This window comes from Eumetopias jubatus, unplaced genomic scaffold (assembly GCF_037043125.1).
Source record: "Eumetopias jubatus isolate StellerSeaLion01/CBP00866 unplaced genomic scaffold, mEumJub1_p1.0 scaffold_7, whole genome shotgun sequence".
Taxonomy (NCBI): Eukaryota; Metazoa; Chordata; class Mammalia; order Carnivora; family Otariidae; genus Eumetopias; species Eumetopias jubatus.
This window is the reverse complement of record NW_028274813.1, coordinates 110,286,340-110,307,497: the sequence shown is the minus strand read 5'-3', so window position 1 is coordinate 110,307,497 and position 21,158 is coordinate 110,286,340. Positions and strand designations below refer to the sequence as shown.

The following is a 21,158-nucleotide window of genomic DNA, read 5'->3' as shown; positions in this document are numbered from 1 at the left end:
TTGCAAATGGCAAGATTTCATTCTTTTTGATGGCTGAGTAATATCCCATTATACACACACACACACACACACACACACACACACACACACATATAAAATATTCCATTTTATTATATATATGTTATATATGTATAATATAGCACATCTTTATCCATCTTTATCCATTCATCTGTTGATGGATACCTGGGCCCTTTCCATATTTTGGCTATTGTGGACACTGCTGCTGTAAACATTGGGATGCAGGTGCCCCTTTGAATCACTATGTTTGTATCCTTTGGATAAATACCTAGTAGTGCAATTGTTGGGTCATAAGGTAGTTCTATTTTTAACTTTTTGAGGAACCTCCATACTGTTTTCCAGAGTGGCTGCACCAGTTTGCATTCCCACCAACAGTGTAAGAGGGTTCAAGGGCTTCCTAGGTTTAAAGCTAGGGATCAAATCCTAAATATATTCACTCGTTCAAAAAGTTTTTAGTCTATTTTGTCCCAGGCTCTGTTCTAGGTGCTGGGGATACAGAACTGAACGAAACTCCCAGTGTTTGTGGAGCTTATATTCCAGTAGGAGGAGACAAAGAATAAACTTGATAAGTAAAACACCTCATATGTTAGAGGGTGATAAATGCTAAGAAGAAAAATAAAGCAAAGAAGGGGGTTGAGGAGCGTCAGGGTAGAAGGGGTAGTAGCTTTGGAGATGGTGGCTGGGGAAGGTTATCCCCAACATGACGACATTTGAGTAAAGACCTGAAGGAGGTTAGGGAATAAGCCTACAGATATGTGGGGGAACAGCATTCTACGTAGGGGAACATCAAGTGCAAAAGTCCTGAGGTATAAGCATGCTTGGTGTATTCATGCAGCACCAAGGAGGGCAGGTGTAACTTCAGCAGAGTGAGTGAAGGAAAAATCAGGAGGTCAGGCCAGTGAGGTAACAAGAACTCAACTGGATAGGGCCCAGAAAGGCCCATATGAGGACTACACTGTAATTTTTTCTATCCTAAAATCCATTTTTATCAACGTTGTAGTCTAGAATTGCTATACTATTCTTTCAGGGTATAGGTAAGCTCTGTTACATTACATAGCTATAAAATCCCTCCCCATACCTCTGGAAGGATAAATAAAAAATTGGTAACAATGATTATACCTATGTGGGAGAACTGGGGAGCTGGAGAACAAGAGAAGAGAGAAAGACTTTTCTATCTTCCAATCCTGTACCATGTTTATATATTATCTAGTCAAAAAAAGAACAAAAAAAAGAAATTGTCCTCACCTTTCTAGGGTTAACCTGTCTGAGTAAAGAATTTTCTCTTCAGAAGAACGCTGCAGAATGGGAAATGATGGCATTGATGAGCTCGCCAGATGAATATGATCACCTATTGAAAATGATATACAAATTACTTGTTAAGAAAAGCCTTTAAAATCTTGAAACTAAAGTCACCTTATATTTGGAGAACTTTGGCACCTGCAAATATCTTTTCTGGAAAGTACAGTTTCCATAGCTCTCTACACTTAAAATTAATTACTACATTTGAGGTTGTTTCTTTCCTCCTCAACCCTAAACTACATGTTCTGTATATACCAAATAATTTTTCCCTTGCCCTATAGATTGGTTGAAAGTACAGAACTACTCTAGTGCTATCTTTACCCCTTTATAAGGCTGACTCCTAGTACTAAATTTTAACTCTTAAAACTGAGATGATAGTCCCTCATTACCAGATACATTTGGGCCAGCACTATGACAGCCCTGCCGGATTCTGGACTTTGAAGGTGTCTGAATGGAAGAATCTCCAAATGCTGATAAGGAGCTCATGGTAGTTTTCATTTCCAGCCCACATAGTTCTGTCACGTTTGTTGTGGATGAGATGAATGATGATTTATTACAAGGTGAAGGGCTTATTACTCTTCCATCTCCTTCAAAATATCAAAAAGTTTATCACAAAGCTACAATACATGACTTTGCTACTGGAAATACAGAGAAAGTAGTTTTGGATAGCAGAGGTATCACTTTTTCTTTGTATATTCAACTACTATTAGTAGAAAATATTGCAGAGACCAATGGATGTGGATAAATACTGTATATTTGTAGTTAGGGTCCACAGGGTATATGATACTCCTATGAAGTTTATAGGCTGTTGGTCCTATAAACCTGACTGCAATTAAGTAGCTTTCCATCTAACTGGCAAACACATATGAAATTAATAGACTATATAGAACAACGTACACAAAATGCAGAATAAAAAATAGTATCTGTTATATATTCACACATAAATGTGACAGTTATTTTCCACTTAAGATGGGTTTGGGGGGAGGTGGATATTAAGGTATATTGTAAAGACCCAGAAGAATGTAGAATGGTCAAGAAGAGATGCTGGGAAGTTCCAGAAATGAGGTAAGATTTGAGTAATGGGTCAAAGGGGCCAGTCTGAACATCAGAGGAGTATAAGAATCTTCTATAAAGAGAAAATTTCCTGAAAGAAGCAATTGATGTTGAAGGGAGCGATAAGCAGTAAAATAGAAACTACGGTTACCACAGAATTCTTCTGCTTAAATGGACCAATAAGGTGAAAAGAAAAAAACAAATCTAGGACGCTAACATACTCTTTGGGAGACCATCAGACAATATGATGACAACATAAAATCAAGTTCTGTATAGATACTATCAAAAAGCTGTCAAGCAACGATATTTGCTAGCGTCTATGGGTCTACAGAGCACAAACCAAAGTATCACACACCTAACTTCTTGTACAAAATAATCAGTGCTCATACTCCACTTTTCTAAATATCATGAAACATCAAGATAACTAATAATGATGTTCTAGAGTAACTCAGAATTGACATCACGTTCACCAACGAACTGCTCTTGTAACAGGATTCAGCTCCTAACAGGATACCAAAGCAACCATGATTCAATAAACTGATTTGGAAATCAAAATTCAGATAGTTGAAAAAAAAGAGAAACAAACAAAAATTAGTCTAAGGACTAACTGATTAAGGTGTAGCTGGTCACCTAAAGATGATAAAGGTAAAACACCAAACAACAGACAACCTTGATTTCTCTTACTAGCATCAGAGTTAGGTTTTTAAATTATTTTGTTAAGGCTTCAAGCCAATCCTCAATTTAAGAAGCAGATTAAAACTTTAAAAGACTTGGGGTATACAGGAAATAATCAAAGAGTAGTTTCATTTATGCTTAAAGGAGTTTTATCCTCACACTTTTCAGTTCCTATTATACACAGAAGTCATAATCCCTATCCCCATAATGAGCTTACTATCACAATCAGTGTGATATATATCTTACGAGAAATAGCAAGAAATGAGAGTGATTAGGGAGAAACACCTTAAAACCCACAAACAAGATCCTTTAAATGACTGGAAACCAGAGTGATCTATGATTGACACATCCACACACTTATATGGATATATAAATACCCACATATATGCACATATATTTGTATATCAAACATCCATACATATTTGTGGGATGTTTCACCCTACATATAAACCACATTACTATGTGGCAAAATTTTAATTGAAACATCTCCTGTTATTTCATATGTCACTATTTAATTTACCAGAAATGAAGCCCCTGTTTTCCCAATTAAATTTATAAGCTCTTTGGGAGATAGACCTCATTTTGTACTCCTTATATATTCTTGCCCGAATCCAAATTCTGTAAGCAATCAATAAATTATTTAATTGATTTTCCAATTTACTAAAAGTTAATTGGAAATTATTTTGTACATACTATTTCTGTTAAAAAAAAAATCAAAGTCTTGCTCCTAACACAGTGTCTAACACATAGTATACACTCAATAAATATGTACTGAACTGAACCAAAAAGAGCAAAACAGATGCTCCCTGTAGTGTGGAACTGCAGTTAGGTTGATGCCATGTCTAGCAGTTGGCCAAGACAAGACTGTAGGATATAAGAAAGAGAAAAGTCATGTCAAATTAGATGGGCCCAAGAGGAAACAAAACAAAAAAAGAAAAACTAATCAAATATTCAAGATGACCATATGTTCATGCAGTAATGAGATGAACAATCTGGACATGCCTATACAGATCAACCCCCTTATACAAACTCCTAGGAGGTGGGGATGGCACATTATATAAGGATTCCGTAGCGTTTAACATTAGCCCATTACAGATGGCTAGCAGTTGTTAACAACCAACTAACAACTCAAATGTGCTAAAGGAAATTCCTCCTTGAACTGAAAAATACATTTCAGAAATATAACCAGATCATATTAGACCATGTTTTTCAAAGAGTGGTCCACAAACCACATCCATCAGAATCACTCGAGACATTAAAATGCACATTTCCAAATCCCACTCAAAAACTACAAAATCAGAATGGGGAAGAGGAAGAAAGGAAGGGCAATACTAAGAACCTGCCTTTCTAATAAAATCTCAGGTGATGCACACCAAAGTGTAAAGCCTTTGATATAAAATATCTATAATTATATGCACTAGTAAGGGAAAGATTTCTTTTCTACTCCTGATTTTTCACTCTTTCCACTGTTTCCTTATTTCCTAGACATCTGTGTTCCCATACTCTTACCCTCATTAACTAGCCATTTTTCCTAGTTCTAAGACAGTATTTGAAAGATTCTTTTCCATTCTGTTGTGCATAGCCCACCCTCAAACTACAGTACAACTGCTTTTTCTGTATTGAAATAATCTACTACACTGTATATATAAAATCAGTTCTGATCCAAATAAATACCAAACCAATTTGATTAATGAACCATTGGTTAATGAACCATTTCACTTTTAATTCAGGTCAATTTGCATTTAGGAGTCCAGATTATCAAACAAATATTACTCAAATAAGATAAGCCATATCTGACCTCTACTTGCTGAACAATACCTTGCCTACTTGAGTAGTTTCTTTCAAGATCATGTTGCAAGAGTCGACCAGAGAATGATGGTGTTTCTTTATTTAGCTTGAATTCAACCTAAAAAACATTATTTGGGGAAAAATTTAAAGTAAGTAATGAAGATAATTATAAAATTATGTACAATACTGACACAAGCCACAACAGAAATGAACCTTGAAAACATGATGAGTGAAAGAAGCAAGACACAAAATGGCACATAGCATAGGATTCCATCTATGAAAAACTGATAATAAAAAAATATAAAGAGACAGAAAACAGATCTGTGGTTTTCAAAGGTGGTGGGAAGAGGAAATGGGGAGTGATTGTTTAATGGGTACAGGGACTCTCTTTTGAGTGACAAAAAGTTCTGGAACTACATAGTGATGATGACTGCACAACCTTGTGAATGTATTTAATACCCCTAATTTGTACAACTTAAAATGGCTAAAATGGCAAATTTTATGTTATGAGTTTTTTAAAACACACACATACACACGTACATACACACACAATCAGAGTCAATTTCATGAGGTCAGATGAAACTATGCTCCAAACCACTCGCAATTCCTCCATATCCTCACCACAAACACAATGATTAAAAGAACCATTTTCTAGAAAACAAAAGCAAAAACCATATGACAAAAAGTTAATTCTGTTGAAGAAAAAATCACGATGTTCTTATCATTAGAATTCCTTTTAAGAATCCAAGTATAATAAAATTGTATATCTAAACCTTCTAAGAAGGGTTTTGTCTAAATTTATTTTAAATTATTTGATAGGAGGACTGAGAAAAACAAAACCAAAACAACCACTCATGATTAGCCACCAAAAAACCCTAAGTACATATCTTAAAATAGTTATGATGCTTCTGATTCATCCATACTATAAACATTATAACAGCATTTGCATTATAACTTTATGAATTATATGAGCTAAAGGTATTTTCTCAGAACATATGTCCACTCTAGAGAAAGTAAATGGGTTTGAAAACAATCTGGACAAGGCACATAGTTCCTAGAAATACACTCTGATGATAAAACAGGATCTTTCCAGCAAAATCAATTAGCAAAACTTTGGAGGAAATCCAATACGTCCAATTATAATAAAGAATATTTTCAATTAATCTAGCTAATTGCTATTTATTCAAGATGATCAAATGGTCTACTTTCCAAGTGTTTATTTTCACATATAATGTATAATCAACTACTGCCTCCTTGACTAATGGTGTCCTTCCATCAACATTCCTCATGCCCCTCCTAACCCTCCTCATGCAGTTGTTTGTAAACTCTGTCCTTCACTTTAGAGCTCCCCCAGTGACATCTACTGAATAATCTTTTAGGAAAAAATTGAATTGTGATGGTTGGAGGTATCCAACTTGGGCAAAGGGGGAAAAATTGTTTTGTGTCTTGAGACAGTTCTGTGGGAGGTAGATGAGTATGTCTGAGTGCTGAGGTGAGACAGGAGGGAAAGAAAAATGTGTATCTCAAAAATCAAATCTAAAGCTAGAAATAATGGAAACGCCAGGGGATACTGTGTGCAAATTTGGGAAAAAAGAATCTTACGTTCGTATCTTAACTTCTAAATAGCATTAAGCTCAATATATTTTCACTGCTAATCTATTATGTTCTCCTTGATTTTAAACGGAATGTGTAGATGTATCCCCCCAAATTATCACATTTTATCCATTATAAGATGCCATCAGTAGGAAGACATACCATCATTTTATCCACTACTAAGAAAGAAAAAGCTTTCCTAATTCAACTATGATGTGCCATCAATTTTAAGAAGAATCCCGACTTAAGAAATGTTTAAGTGTAAAAAAACAAAACAAAACAAAACTCACCTCTTGTAATTGGTGAAATAAGAATCAGTTTTTAAAAGAGGCTTTTAAAAGAGACTTTGCCTTTATGTGGGCAGAAAATAAAAATTATTTTAGCTCTACTCTTTAAATCATGCTGCTATTTGTGTAGATTACAAAATAATTTATCTTTGATTTAAATACAAATCTGCTTAAATCTTACTTTGCTTTTTTCAGGAAGCGATGATGTTTGAATAACCAGATGAAGCCCACAGTTCACCTGCAATGTAAAAATTATAGCATAAAATATGCTCTTGACTTATATACACACATATTTCTCCCCAAACTGGTACAGATAAAGATATAACAAACACTTAGAATAAAACAGAATGCTTGCTTTTTGTTTGTGGTAAATGATCTTGTTCTGAGGATCTGCCGAAAACAATAAAATCACGACTAAGAATTAAAAGGTTTCACTGTGATTTATTTTCCAAAATGTCTGCAGCGATTTAACCCTCTACCTTAGCACCTCAGGTTTTTGACACTTGCCATTTCAAGTCTACCTAAATATCTCAATGGGACAGGTGAAAGAGGGGGAGTACCTATTAATAATACATTTTTTTCTAAATTAAGAAAACGGGTGGGAGATTGGTTAGAAGAATTGAAATGAACCTTAGCCTTTCACAGCAGACCAGCTCCACCTTCTGGGAAGCCAAGAACCTGGACAAGACTTTGAATACCCATCATACAATATTAAATACCCTCCAAGTGCCTTGGTCCAGTCCACGTATCTCAAGCCTCGGTCAGACAATAGCTTGAGTAGATTCATTGGTCCTGGTCCCAATACCAGCCCATCACCTAGGACAAAGACGCCAGTCAGAAAGAACGATACGAATGGGGAAAAAGGGAAGGCAGGAGACCCAACCTACGTTGTTCGCAGCCCGGCCAGAAACAGAGCGGTACTTCCCGGGAATCATGGCAGGAGACAGTCCAGGATCTGTTAGATCTGCCTTAGAAGCGACGATACAGCGGAGACTCAGAGACAGAAAGGGGTCATCTCCCAGGCAACCCGCTCAGGGGTTACCATGGAGACGACCATTTCCGGTCTGGTCCTCTCCTAAATCAACTGGCCAACCCGGTCGATAGAGCCTCCGGTGATGTTTGCCCGGGTCCGGTGCGTCCGCACTTCCTCGTCCTACTTTCCTGGCCTCGTACAAAAGGACCCGGAGTGTGGGGAGGAGGAGACCCGGAGGAGGGCGGCCGCCTCGGTAGCTATGACAACCACCACTTCCGGTCCGTTCCTCTTTACGGCCCACCTCAGCTCCGCCCGCGCGAAATTTGGATCCCTCTGCGGGTGGCCACCTGCTCTCGGGGGAGGACCGCCGAGCGCGGGCGGAGGCCGATATCCGAGCACTGCGTACGGCCCCGTGGGGCCCCAGCTCGGCACTTCCGGTGGCCGGAGGTAGGGGCACCGACGTGGCGCCGCGCCGCGCGGACCGGCGCAGGGGGACCGCGTCGCCCCGGCTGGGAGCGCGCGGGCGTACGGAGGCCGAGGTCGCTGCTATGCCGGCCCGCTGCGTGGCCGCCCATTGCGGCAACACCACCAAGTCCGGAAAGTCGCTGTTCCGCTTCCCCAAGGACCGGGCCGTGCGGCTGCTGTGGGACCGCTTCGTGCGGGGCCGCCGCGCCGACTGGTACGGGGGCAATGACCGCTCTGTCATCTGCTCGGACCACTTCGCTCCGGCCTGTTTTGACGTCTCTTCGGTTATCCAGAAGAACCTGCGCTTCTCCCAGCGCCTGAGGCTCGTAGCGGGCGCCGTGCCCACCCTGCACCGGGTGTCCGCCCCAGCACCTAAGGGGGAAGAAGAAGGAGAGCACGCGGGCGGCCCCGAAAAGGGAGGAGAGCCCCAGGCAGTCAGGCAGGCAGAGGCCGCCCCGGGGCCGGCCTCCTGTACGCTCCTCCGGGCCAGGAAGACGGCTGCGCCTTCACAGGTAAAGGGCCATCAGAAGTCCACCGAGGGTCGTGGAAGGAACCCCGGACTGTGGCTCGGCTCTGCCACTAGTGTCACCTGGGGAAGGTCCCCTCACCTCGAAGAGTTCTGTTTTCCCATCTGTAAAATTAGGAGGGTGCTGTAGCGGGGATCTCCAGGTCCTATTTAACATGAACACTATGGAATTACAGTTCCTTCTTAACCTCCTTCTCCCCCAGCCTCAGGCAGACTCACACTCTCGTCCTTTAGATTCTAGAGTCACCTTCACAGTCCGCTGCAGACTTTTTAAATAGAAAGGGTTCCATTTGAGCAAATCTCAAGGAAAGGGGTGCTTGAAACTGTTTCTGCGTAACATATTACCTGAGCTGGAGGAAATGATTATAACTGCCAAAATGGTGAGGGAAGGGGGATGCGGAGCTACGGATGAAGATGGGGTTTGCTGATAAACAATCTCTTGCCGCTCCTAAACTTCCTCTTGACTAGCTTCCTGTAAGTTAAAACATCACAGTGAGCTGAATTTTCCCACCTTGCCCTCTTCTGCTAATTTACTAATCCTCATATGCATTGCCTAGATTTACTTTGCATCTGGTTACTATATCTTCTTCCCCACTTACCATCTTAATGAAGACTTCCCAGCCTTATTTAAGATAATCAAACTTCAGCCCTATCACCATTACATAGATTAAATTATGACTTTTAATTGGATCTAAAAGGTGTTCATTTCTAGAGATGGGAAGAGTTCACCAAGAAGTCAGCTGATCTGTAACTGACATTTGGGCTTTGAATATTCGGATGCGTTGATGCGTTGGTAGAATTTTAGAGCTGAAGGGAAACTAAGTGCTCTTCTAGTCCAGACCACACTTTATGCACAAGGATGTCAATCCAGGAGATTAAGAATTTCCTCACCGGCCTGTAATATTTGCTCTAAGTCCAATTGCCAGACCAAAACTTTTTCTGAAATACCAACCTGCTCCCTACATGGGAGTGGGTGCTTAAGACACTTTTAAGGTATCCTGAAATTACTAGGATAAAGAGCAAAATTATTAACACAACCTACAAGTCCTTGCATGCTTTTTGGCCCTGCCTACCATTCTAGTCCTATCCAAGGCCACTGTCCTTGTTGCTCAGTATATACCAGTCATGTTGATCTTTTCTGTTTTTGAACATGCGATGTTCCTTCCTACCAACAAGCCTTCACTCATTTGTTTCACATAATACCCTGGAATTATGCTCCTCCCATTCACCATCATCATCAATTAAGTCTTTTTACTTTAAAAATCAATTCAAACATCCTTTCCCTTTGGTCCCCTATTTATATATTTTCATTCTTCATATATTTCATGTGCTTCAGTAGCACATATACTTCAATAACACATCACAGTTATCATTAAATAATTGTGTCGTTTGCTTAATGTTTGTCTTCACATTAGAATGTAAGCTCCATGAGAGCAGGGATCCTATCTGACATGTTCTTTATTGTATTGGCAGTACCTAGACAATATTTTGCAAATTTTAGGAATTCAGTAAATATTTGTGGAGTGATTATGTGACTCTAAGAACACTTTTTTGTACTTTAATAGACTTTTCAGTTCTTTGCCAGCTACCCTTCTCACCCAGCTCTATACCAGTCAAGACATCTGTCCCTTTATCTATCCACTATCACTACTTATCCAACCTTTACCTAAGCACGTATATAATACACAAATGCAAATATGTAGTAAAAGAGAGGAACATTAAACATGCCATGCACACCCTTATACCATTTTACTTCCTCATAATTAGAGCACCTAATCAAAACTTGGGAGAAGAAAAGTCAGGTTAGTGAAACAATCAAAGATTTTATAACAAAGGCTAACCTTGAGGAAATCCGGAGTACATACCAAACCTACTTTGCAATTAGAATATTATATATATTAATATAATATATCCAGCCAACATTTCTAACAATCCATATTACATTAATATACTTGCTGTTTATTAGGAAACTATGTGTTAGTTTTATTAATAGTTACTTTAAAAGTATATAAGGTTAAAAAGAGTTTAGAGTTGTTCACAATCCCTTTTTCGCCAGGTCTGGATTGAGAACCCCAGTAACATTGCTAAGTTTGCTTGTACCACCTCTGGCTCCTTTCCCCACTCACTGTTTTTCCAATTCCAGGACTAACTGACTAAAAATCAAATTTCCAGGCATTCTACAGCATTTATTGAGGGGCTATTGTAGACACTGTTCTGGGTAGTTGGTGCTTAATGTAGATAAATATAACTGAATGTTCCCTATCTGTAGGGAGCTTGAGAAAAGATTAGGGACCATCTCCCAGGAGAAAGGGGGCTCTGAGGAGCACTATACACTATCTGATATTTTGCTTCATGAGACTATGATTATTTTCCTTCACTGTTAATTTCTTACTTTTTATCCAACTGTATTTTTTAAACTGTCTAATTGAAGTGTAACAAATATGCAGGAAAGTGCACAAATATTGTCATTAAATTATCACAGCCCGAACAAGTGTAGCCACTAGATAACTCAAAGAAATAGAACACTGCTAGCAACCCAGGGGCACCTATATCACCTGAGCTGCAGCCTTCCCTCCTCCTTGAACCAAGTTTGCTTTTTTTTTTTTTTTTTTTTTGCTTCATAGAGTAGAATCATGTAGGTATTTCTTGCATCTGGCTTCTTTGTTCAACATTATATTTGTGAGAGTCATCCATATTGTTGCATACAGCAGTAATTTGTTTTCATTATTATGTAGCAGTCCATTGTATGAATATGCTAAAAAATTTATCTGTTCTACTCTATTTGGACATTTGGGTTGTTACCATTTGGGGGCAATTATAAGTAATGCTGCTATAAGCATTTTTGAACATGTCTTTTTCATATTTGCACACATTTCTGATGGTATATACCTAGAGTTGCTGGGACATAGTATGTTAAACTTCAGTAAATAATTCCAAGTGTTTTTTTAAAATAGTCTTACCAATTCACACTTTACCAGCAGCATATGAGAGTTTACATTGTTTCTCATTTTGCCTGCACTTGGTTTGTTAGACTTTCATATTTGAGTCCTTCTGCAAGATTTGTAGTGGTGGTTTACTTTGCATTTCCCATTTGTAAATGAAATTAGTAAGGGAACACCTTTTCAAATGTTAATTGTACATGTAGATAGCCTCTTTGGTGATAGGCCCATTTTTCTGTCAGGTTATCTTAACTCTTGTTGATTTCGGGTTCTTAATAAATTCTGGCTTCCTTTGTCAGTTAAATATGTTTCAAATATCTTCTCCCACTGTGGCTTGCCTTTTTCCTCTTAATAGTGTCTTTTGATGTACTGAAATTCTTAATTTTAATGTAGACCAACTTACCAACATTTTTTATATGCTTAATGCTTAAAACATTCTATTATGCTGTTTTCTATAAACTTAATTTTTTAATTTTTACATTCAGACCTACAACCCATTCAGAATTGACTTTTGTGTGTGATGTGAGATAGGGTTTAAGTTTCATTTTTTTCCCTTATAGATACCCAATTAACTCAGTTTCTTCTACTGAAAAGACCAGCATTTCCTCATTGTCCTACAGTGTCAACTTTGTCATAAGTTTCTATGTACACATTAAGTCTGTTTCCACATTTTTAAATTCTGCCCATTTATCCTTTTGCATATTTTTTGCAGTATTATCACAGTACCTTAATTACTGTGGCTTATATTAAGAACCAACATTCAATTGATCGATTTCTCTTACCTTGCTCATCTTGGATGTCTTGGCTATTTGGGGCTCCTTGAAGTTCCATATATATCTTAGAATTGGTTTGTCAGTTTCCACAAATTATCTACTGGGATTTGATTGGGACTACATTGAATTTATAAATGAATGTGGGGAGAAAGAGCATATTAACCATAACAGTTCTTCCAATCCATGAACATAGTATAGCCCTACATTTATCTGGGTTTTTACATTCCTCTTAAAAATATTTTACGGCATTCTATGTAAAGGTTTTTACATATTTTAATTAGATTTATTCCTATTTGATTTTGCTATTATAAGCAGTATTTAAAATTTTATTTTTTATGTATTTATGTAGATAAATTGATTTTTGTTGTCCTTGTATCCAGAAACCTTGTGTAAACCTATTTATTCCAATAATTTGTAGATATTTTTCAATTTTCTACATGTCTATAACATGTCAGTAAATAGTTTTTGATGTTTATGCTTTTATTTCCTATTCTTACTACAGTGTTGGGAACCAAAGAAGTGATGAGGAATCCTTTTTCTCATTCTTATTTCCGGAGGGGAGGGCTTTAAGTTTACCATTTGACATGATTTTTGCTACAGTTTTGTGTGTTTTTTTGCAGCTGCTTTTCATCATAAAAAAATATTCCTGCCTATTCCTAGTTTTTGCTACAGATTTAAATCATAAACGGTGTTGAATTATATCAAGTGCTTTTTCTGAATCTATTCATAATCGTATATTTTGTCTATTCTGTTACTGTGGTGAATTATATTGCCTGGTTTTGAAATATAGAACCAAACTTGCATGGCTGAAGGAAACACATTTTGGCCAATGCGTACTGCTCTTTTATATATTGCTTGATTTGATTTGCTAATAGGATTTTTACATCTGTGTTCATGGGCAAACTCAGTCTATAGTTTTTCTTTCTTGAAATGTGTTTCTCAGGGTTACCTAGGTGGCTCAGTCGGTTAAGCATTTGCCTTCAGCTCAGGTCATGATCCCAGGGTCTTGGGATTGAGTCCCGCATTGGGCTCCTTGCTGGGCAGGGAGCTTGCTTCTCCCTCTCCCTGCCTCTGTCTCTCTGACAAATAAATAAAAGAAAAGAAAAGAAAGAAAGAAAGAAAGAAATGTCTTTCTCAGATTTGATATCAAGATTATGCTGACCAATTTGGAGTTATTTCCTCTTATATCATTCTCTGGAAACGTTTCTATTAATTGACATATATTCATTAATAAATTTGGTATTAATATTTGGTAGAGTTCGCTGATAAAGATACCTGGTCCTTACCTAGTCCTGGAGTTTTCCTTGTGGGAAGATTTTTTTTTTTTTAAGATTTATTTATTTATTTGAGAGAGAGAGAGAGCGTGTGCGCATGAGCAGGAAGGGCAGAGAGAATTTCAAGCAGACTCCATGCTAAGCACAGAGCCCACTGCAGGGCTTGATCTCACAAGCTTGAGATCACGACCTGAGAGGAAACCAAGAGTTGGATGCTCAACCAACTGTACCACCCAGACGCCCCTTGTGAGAAGATTTTTAATGATGGATTCAATTTTTTTTAACAGTTACACGGTTATTCAGTTTTTTGTTTCTGCACTTATTTTGACAAATTATATTTTTCTAAAAATTTGTCAGTTTAAATTTTCAAATATATTGACACAAAGTTATGATAATCTTTTATCTTTTAAAATTCTATATGATCTGTAGTAATTTTTGCTTTTTCATTCTGTTTCTGTTCTGCTTCACCAGGTGCTTTTCGATTTTTATTAATCTTTTCAAAAAATAAACTGCCTTCTTGGTCTTTTTCCTAGTATTTTTTTTCATTATTTTGTATCATTTTTCCTTCCCTGTACCTATTTTTTTCAACTTTGATTTTTTAATTGATAGGTTAAATTTATATATTACTGAGCTAAATGATTAACAGAGATATTTTCTTGTCTATTTTTCCATTAAACAAGCTTGTTAAAAAGTGAAAACTTCACTTAAAGATATCTGTACATATTAAGATGTGGTATTTCACAGTGATTAATATAACAATAAAAATTTTTTAAAAATGTGGTATTTCATGCAAACAATATCGTAAGAATAACCAACTTGCTTATGTGAAGACAAAACATTGAATTACCAAATAACTTCAAATTTTACCCAGCTGCTTACATTTTTAAAAAAATTTTCCAGTAGTGGGGCGCCTGGGTGGCTCAGTCGATTAAGTGTCTGCCTTCAGTTCATGTCATGATCGAGGGTCCTGGGAACAAGCCCGGTGTCTGGCTCTCCGCACAGCGGGGAGCCTGCCTCTCCCTCTCCTCCCCACTCTTGTTCTCTATCGCTATCTCTGTGTCTCTCTGTGAAATAAATAAACATATTCACATTTTTTCCAGTATTTTAAAAATTATTTTTGTAAGGCTTGACTTTTTTTGAACAGTTTTAGGTTCACAGCAAAATTGAGGGGACTACAGAGAGATTTCCCATATTCCCACTGCCCCCACACATATGTTGGCACCTCCACTATCAACATCCCCACCAGAGTGGTACGTTTGTTAGAACTGATGAACCTACATTGACGCATCACTATCACCCCAAATCCATAGTTTACATTATAGTTCACCCTTGATTCCTCTACTTTTTAAATTTTTATTTACTATTCTTCTAACTTCTTGAGAATTTAAATTGGATCATGGGTTTTCAGAGTTTTCACATTAATGGCCAAAGAGGCATCTGAGTTTCACATGAGTATTTCCCAATTGTAGAATTCCCTAGCGTGGTATTAATAGAGGAAAAATTGACTTCTGAAATGAGGATATGTTAGAAATATTTTGTGGAATAAATTTTTTGTGTGATAATAATTCCACTCTAATTAAGCCTAATTAATTTTTCTATACTCTCTTGTGCATATAAGACTATAAATTCCCTTGTAAGCATGGCATTAACTGAGTCCCACAAGATTTTGATATAGAATATTATTATTTAGCATAAAATATCTTTTTTCTTAAGATTTTATTTATTTATTTGACAGAGCGAGAGAGCACAAGCAGGGGGAACAATGGAGGGAGAGGGAGAATCAGACTCCCTGCCAAGCAGGGAGCCGGATGCGGGACTCAATCCCAGGACCCTGAGATCATGACCTGAGCCGAAGGCAGACGCTTAGCCATCTGAGCCACCCAGGTGCCCCGTGTAAATCTTTTTATTTCACTATAAATTTATCTCTTATCTTTTTTCATGGGTTATTTAGAAGTAGGTTTTTAAGTTTCCAAACATACCGGCATTTTGTACTTCTATTTTTGTTATCGATTTCTAGGTTAGTTACACTGTGACCAGAGAATATACAGCATATGAATTTAATCCTTTGAAATTTGTTGGTACTTGTATTAGGCAAAACATAGGTCAGTTTTTGTAAATGTTCCATGTGCACTTGAGATGAATGTGTGTTCTGCAGTTGAGTACGTGTTATATATGTCTATTAATCATGTTTACAAGTTCTCTATCCTTATGGAATTTTTGTCTACTTATTGTATTAATTACTGGGAGAGGCATGTTAAAAATCTTCCACTGTAATTTTGAACTTACATATTTGATCTAATTCTAACAGTTTTTGTGTTATATAGTGCTAATAAAGCAACATCAGCTTTCTTTAGGTTAGTGTTGGCATAGTACATCTTTTTACATCCTTTTATTTTCAATCTTTCTGTATCCTTAAGAATTTTGGCATTTTCTCCTATGATTGCCTCTTTGAAGAGAAGGTGTTATCTTTTTCCTCTGGCTGCTTCTAATTTTTTCTCTTTGTTTTCCAGTTTTACTGTAAAGTGCATAGGTATGGCTTCCTTTGTTTTTATTTTGATAAATACAAATAGTACTTTTGTAAAACCATGTCTTAATGTCTCCTCTCCATTTTGGTGAATTTTCAGATGTTATTTGCTCAAATAGGGCTTCTGTCCCATTTTCTGTCTCTTTTCCTCTGGTACTACAATTAATATCATATATGATACTTTTTCATTTTATCTGCTTTGTCTTTTGTGATCTTTTCTATATTTTCCAAACTTTTTTCTCTCTCTGCCTAATTTCAAGTATTTTCTTTTGACTCATGTTCCAGCTGATCAATATATATTTGGAAATTCTGCTTCTTAACCTTTTAATATGAAGAAGGAATAATCAGATATGTGCACAAAAGATTTATGTTCAAAGATTTCTAATATAGATTGTTTTAATAAATTACAGTATATCGGTACAACAGATTGTATGCAGCCATAAAAATTATGTAGAATATTTAATAACATAGAAACATGATTATTAAAGGAAAAAACAAGGTTATAAAACAGATGATCCCAATTAAAAAAAAAAAGCACACACGGAAAAGACCAAAAAAGTTCCAAAATACAAAGTTGTTAGCTACGGATAAAGAGATGATGGCTAATTTTTAGTTTATTTTTGCTTCTCTGTATGGTGCAAATTTTTCTCAGTGATAAAAGGTATTATTATTCTAATGGGAACAAGTTATTTTTAAAAGCCTGATTAAATTTCTAAAATGCTGTTTTTTTCAGGCATAAACCCATTTTGTAAAGAAATATGTACTTATTCTAGACTTTTATAATGCTTGGCTTAGAAGTAGATATAGCCAATAGAAATTGGTCATAATTTTATAAACACAAATAAAAAGGTAAGACTTATATTTTGATTTAAGTCCTCAGTAATATTAGGTGTAATTATTCCTGTTACAAAGGGACTCTTCAGGGCGCCTGGGTGGCTCAGTCAGGTAAGCATCTGCCTTCAGCTCGGGTCATGATCCCAGAGTCCTGGGATCAAGCCCCACATCGGGCTCCCTGCTTGGCGGGAAGACTGCTTCTCCCTCTCCCACTCCCCCTGCTTGTGTTCCCTCTCTCTCACTGTGTCTCTCTCTGTCAAATAAATAAATAAAATCTTTTAAAAAAAGAAGGGATTCTTCACAAAACTTTCTTCACAAAGTTTCTTTAACTTGGGTGTTAATAGCCTATAGTACAGCAACTATGAATGGCAGCTAAAATGTTTTTTCAGTGGTTCAAAGGCAATTGCCACGACCAGGGCACTAGATAAAATTACAGAGCAGTTTAATTTTTTTTTTTGCTTTAAATTTTTTTTTATTGTTATATTAATCACCATACATTACATCATTAGTTTGTGATACAGTGTTCATGATTCATTGTGCATAACACCCAGTGCTCCACGCAGAACACAGAGCACTTTAATTTTGTTTTTTGTTTCTCTGTCACTTCTTATTTCTTCCCACAGGCCCCCTTACATATTCTAGATATCCTTTCTTAGCCTCTTCCACATAATTTCTAGGTACTCAGTCTTATGTTAACTTCTTTTTTTTTAATTTTTTATTTAAATTCAATGTAGTTAACATATACTGTATTATTAGTTTCAGGGGTAGAATTTAGTGATTCATCAGTTGCATATAACACCCAGGGCTCATTACATCAAGTAATGTAAATCATAAATTGCCAAGCATTCTGGTCAAACAGAAATTTATAAGTTATTTGCTTACAACTCATTATTTTTTCCTAAATCCATAGCTATAATACTACTAGTATTAAATTATTGGATATCGTAGCAGTAGCATTATTCTAGAAAGCCTAATCATTGGTCCTTTATACCTTACGGAGAAATACTTAAATAAAATAATATGATTGGCTTTAAATGTTTTTATGCTTTCCTGAGAAAAATTACAATGTGAAACAGAAATTTTGATTTGCAGGGGAAGTAAGAGGTAGAAAGGAGCAGGATTCGGATACTTAGAAGGTAACATAAGCAATTGCACTACTAGGTATTTATCCAAAGGATACAAACATAGTGATTCAAAGGGGCACCTGCATCCCAATGTTTACCGCAGCAGTGTCCACAATAGCCAAACTATGGAAAGGGCCCAGGTATCCATCAACAGATGAATGGATAAAGATGGAAAGATGTGCTATGTTATACATATATAACATATATATAATAAAATGGAATATTTTGTGTGTGTGTGTGTGTGTGTGTGTGTGTATATAATGGGATATTAGCCATCAAAAAGAATGAAATCTTGCCATTTGCAACGACGTGGATGGAACTAGAGGGTATTATGCTGAGCTAAATAAATCAGTCAGAGAAAGACAAATAGACAAATACCATATGGTTTCACTCATATGTGGAATTTAAGAAATAAAACAGATGAATATAGGGAACAGTATGGCAGAGTTCTTAAGAATTTGGACTTTGGAGCCAGCTTGCCTGGATTCAAACTCCAGTCTTCCTACTATGTGACCTTGAAAACTATTATTTATACTCTTTTACTACTCCTCACTTTTGAAAGATAAAACCGTACTAGTTAGGCTACCTTTGATATGGTTCTCCTCTGATTTATATTTTTAGATTACATGTGAAAATGAAGTTAAACAAACACAAGTCCCTGCTAATAATCTATCTTATGGTGTCACTTCGGTACCTACTCTCTGTGAAGAAGGCCCAGTGCATAAAAGTACACAAATGTCTCTGAAAAGAACCCCTTACCGCAGTGTTGGTATGTCTGGACTCTTCGACTGATAATTGAATTGATCTTTTGTATACGAAAGATAAATGACAAGCAAAATGTACTTCACAGGCAAATGTGTTTATTCTCTTTCAGGTATTCAGGCCAAAGTGAAAGTGTTTGGAAAACAACTGTGTAATGCCACTACTCAGACTAACGGATTGCGGTCCAGAAGTGCCTCTCTCTTTGACATTTACTCCAGTGGCTCAGAGCCAGATGCAGACTGGGATGTGAAGAGTGAGCAGAGCAATTTGTCATACATAGCTGTGCAGGTGAAAGAAGAGTCTCGTTAAAAATGCAACATCAGGGCGCCTGGGTGGCTCAGTTGGTTAAGCGACTGCCTTCGGCTCAGGTCATGATCCTGGAGTCCCGGGATCGAGTCCCGCATCGGGCTCCCTGCTCAGCAGGGAGTCTGCTTCTCCCTCTGACCCTCTTCCCTCTCGTACTCTCTCTCTCTTATTCTCTCTCTCTCTCAAATAAATAAATAAAATCTTTAAAAAAAAAAATGCAACATCAAATGACTTGATGTCCTATAGGTTTTCAAACCTTCGCTCACATAATTACTTCTTTGCTCTCGTAAATCTTTCACTTTGGGATAGTTGGGTATCAGCAAAATTTGTTCAGCTCTAAGGCAAAAATATGTCTGCCCTGCCAAGGTCATGAAGATCATCCTTCCCACAAACCTCCCCACCTCCCACTTTCACCTCTTGTTTCTTTTTTCTTTTTATCCTTTTGGTGGAAATGGAGTTATAAGACGAAACCACAATAGCAGCATTTCCAGATCAAGATGAAGCACTGAATATTTAAGCTTACCATAGAAACAACACTTATGTGGGACTTACAGGACATTCACAAGTTAGAATGTCACTATTCTAAATATTTTGAAGATAATAGTAAGCACAGCCAAGTGTGATACTATTGAATGATTTGGGAGCCATGAGACTTACCCTTGATTATTATTTTTTTATGTTGTATATTTATTAGTTTGTCCATTTGTAATACTATTGGATCTGTGGATCAGTCCCTGTAAGCATTTCTGGTGAAGTTATGGCTCTTACAGAAAATTTTCGAAGGGAATTGATTTAAATAGAGATAGAGTTTCCTATACTTGGATTGCCTTGTTAATGAAATCTATTTGCATTGGTTCCTATCACAACAAACCAATTAGCTTGATGAATTTATATTGAAATTAACATCCAAAAAAAAGTATTATATTTCTAACATAACCCCATTTCAAGAATTAGGTTTTCCTCTATTAATACCATTCTGTTGAATTCTACATTTGGGAAATAAGCATGTGAAACATAGCCGCCCCATCTGCCATTCACCAGGAAAATTTCTATGGCAGTTTTGTACCATGAAGTAATTTGTTACAATTGTTTCTGAGAAACTTATTATAACTCTGATCTTCTATTGAGAATAATAAAAATAAATGTCCATTTTATACCTCACATGTCTTGTTAGTTGCTCATGACTGGAAGAACTTGCATGCATTTTATCCTAGAAGGTTTAAATAATATACCAAAGTGATTTTCTTCCAAAGCTAATTTCATGTGTGACTTAATTTGAACGGTGTAATTTTAATAAAAAGAATAATAAAATATTAATAGAAGTTGTGAGCCTGAACAATGATTATGTAAATACATAACTATTATTATTATTATTGCTGCTGCTTTGGCTTTGAGATGACTATTTGATGTTTTGAGAGAGCATTGTGTTTTAAAATTAAGAATACAAATCTTCTGGGGCGCCTGGGTGGCTCAGTTGGTTAAGCGACTGCCTTCGGCTCAGGTCATGAACCTGGAGTCCCAGGATCGAGTCCCACATCGGGCTCCCTGCTGCTTCTCCCTCTGACTCTCCCCCTTTCATGTGCTCTCTCTCTCTCTCAAATAAATAAACAAAATCTTTTTAAAATAAAAGAATACAAATCCTCTGAAGCTGAATACTATTAGTAAGTACCTATTGTTCCTTGAGCTTTTAAATAGCCTATCACCTTAATTCAAATTATAACGAATGTTATATACCCATTCATCCCCAAATCTCACTGCCATGAGTTTACTTCTCTGTGTTAAACACTTTCTTTCTTTCTTTCTTTTTCTTTCTTTCTTTCTTTCTTTCTTTCTTTCTTTCTTTCTTTCTTTCTTTCTTTCTTTCTTTCTTTTTCTTTCTTTCCTTCTTCCTTTCTTGCTTTTCCGTTAGGTTTTTTTTCTCTTACCAGTTGAGAATTTATATTGG

The 21,158-nt window shown here is 36.8% G+C and overlaps 2 protein-coding genes across 2 annotated transcripts in view; one reads left to right on the top strand and one right to left on the bottom strand.

The window, feature by feature from the left end:
- The window catches only part of LRRC49 (leucine rich repeat containing 49), a 172,436-nt gene extending 164,655 nt beyond the window's left edge, over positions 1-7,781 (bottom strand). The window contains exons 1-5 of the mRNA XM_028100496.2: positions 7,601-7,781; positions 6,895-6,951; positions 4,864-4,951; positions 1,707-1,904; positions 1,264-1,366 (exon numbers count right to left, since the gene is read on the bottom strand). Coding sequence (XP_027956297.1) covers positions 1,264-1,366; positions 1,707-1,904; positions 4,864-4,951; positions 6,895-6,951; positions 7,601-7,648 — 494 coding nt within the window. The 5' untranslated portion in view covers positions 7,649-7,781. The remainder of the gene's footprint in view (positions 1-1,263; positions 1,367-1,706; positions 1,905-4,863; positions 4,952-6,894; positions 6,952-7,600) is intronic.
- A 55-nt stretch (positions 7,782-7,836) lies between these two features.
- Positions 7,837-20,488, top strand: THAP10 (THAP domain containing 10). The gene is made up of 3 exons (XM_028100498.2): positions 7,837-8,663; positions 18,767-18,914; positions 19,020-20,488. The coding sequence occupies exons 1-3, from the start codon at positions 8,235-8,237 to the stop codon at positions 19,214-19,216; spliced, it is 774 nt and encodes a 257-aa protein (XP_027956299.1). The 5' UTR covers positions 7,837-8,234; the 3' UTR covers positions 19,217-20,488.
- The last annotated feature ends 670 nt before the right edge of the window (positions 20,489-21,158 follow it).

What these genes read in the sequence shown, in the direction of transcription:
- THAP10 (XM_028100498.2), top strand. Translation starts at nt 8,235, where the DNA reads ATGCCGGCCCGCTGCGTGGCCGCCCATTGCGGCAACACCACCAAGTCC. An exon ending in AGACGGCTGCGCCTTCACAG is followed by an intron (nt 8,664 to 18,766) that starts GTAAAGGGCCAT and finishes TTATATTTTTAG; the next exon opens with ATTACATGTGAAAATGAAGT. An exon ending in AACCCCTTACCGCAGTGTTG is followed by an intron (nt 18,915 to 19,019) that starts GTATGTCTGGAC and finishes ATTCTCTTTCAG; the next exon opens with GTATTCAGGCCAAAGTGAAA.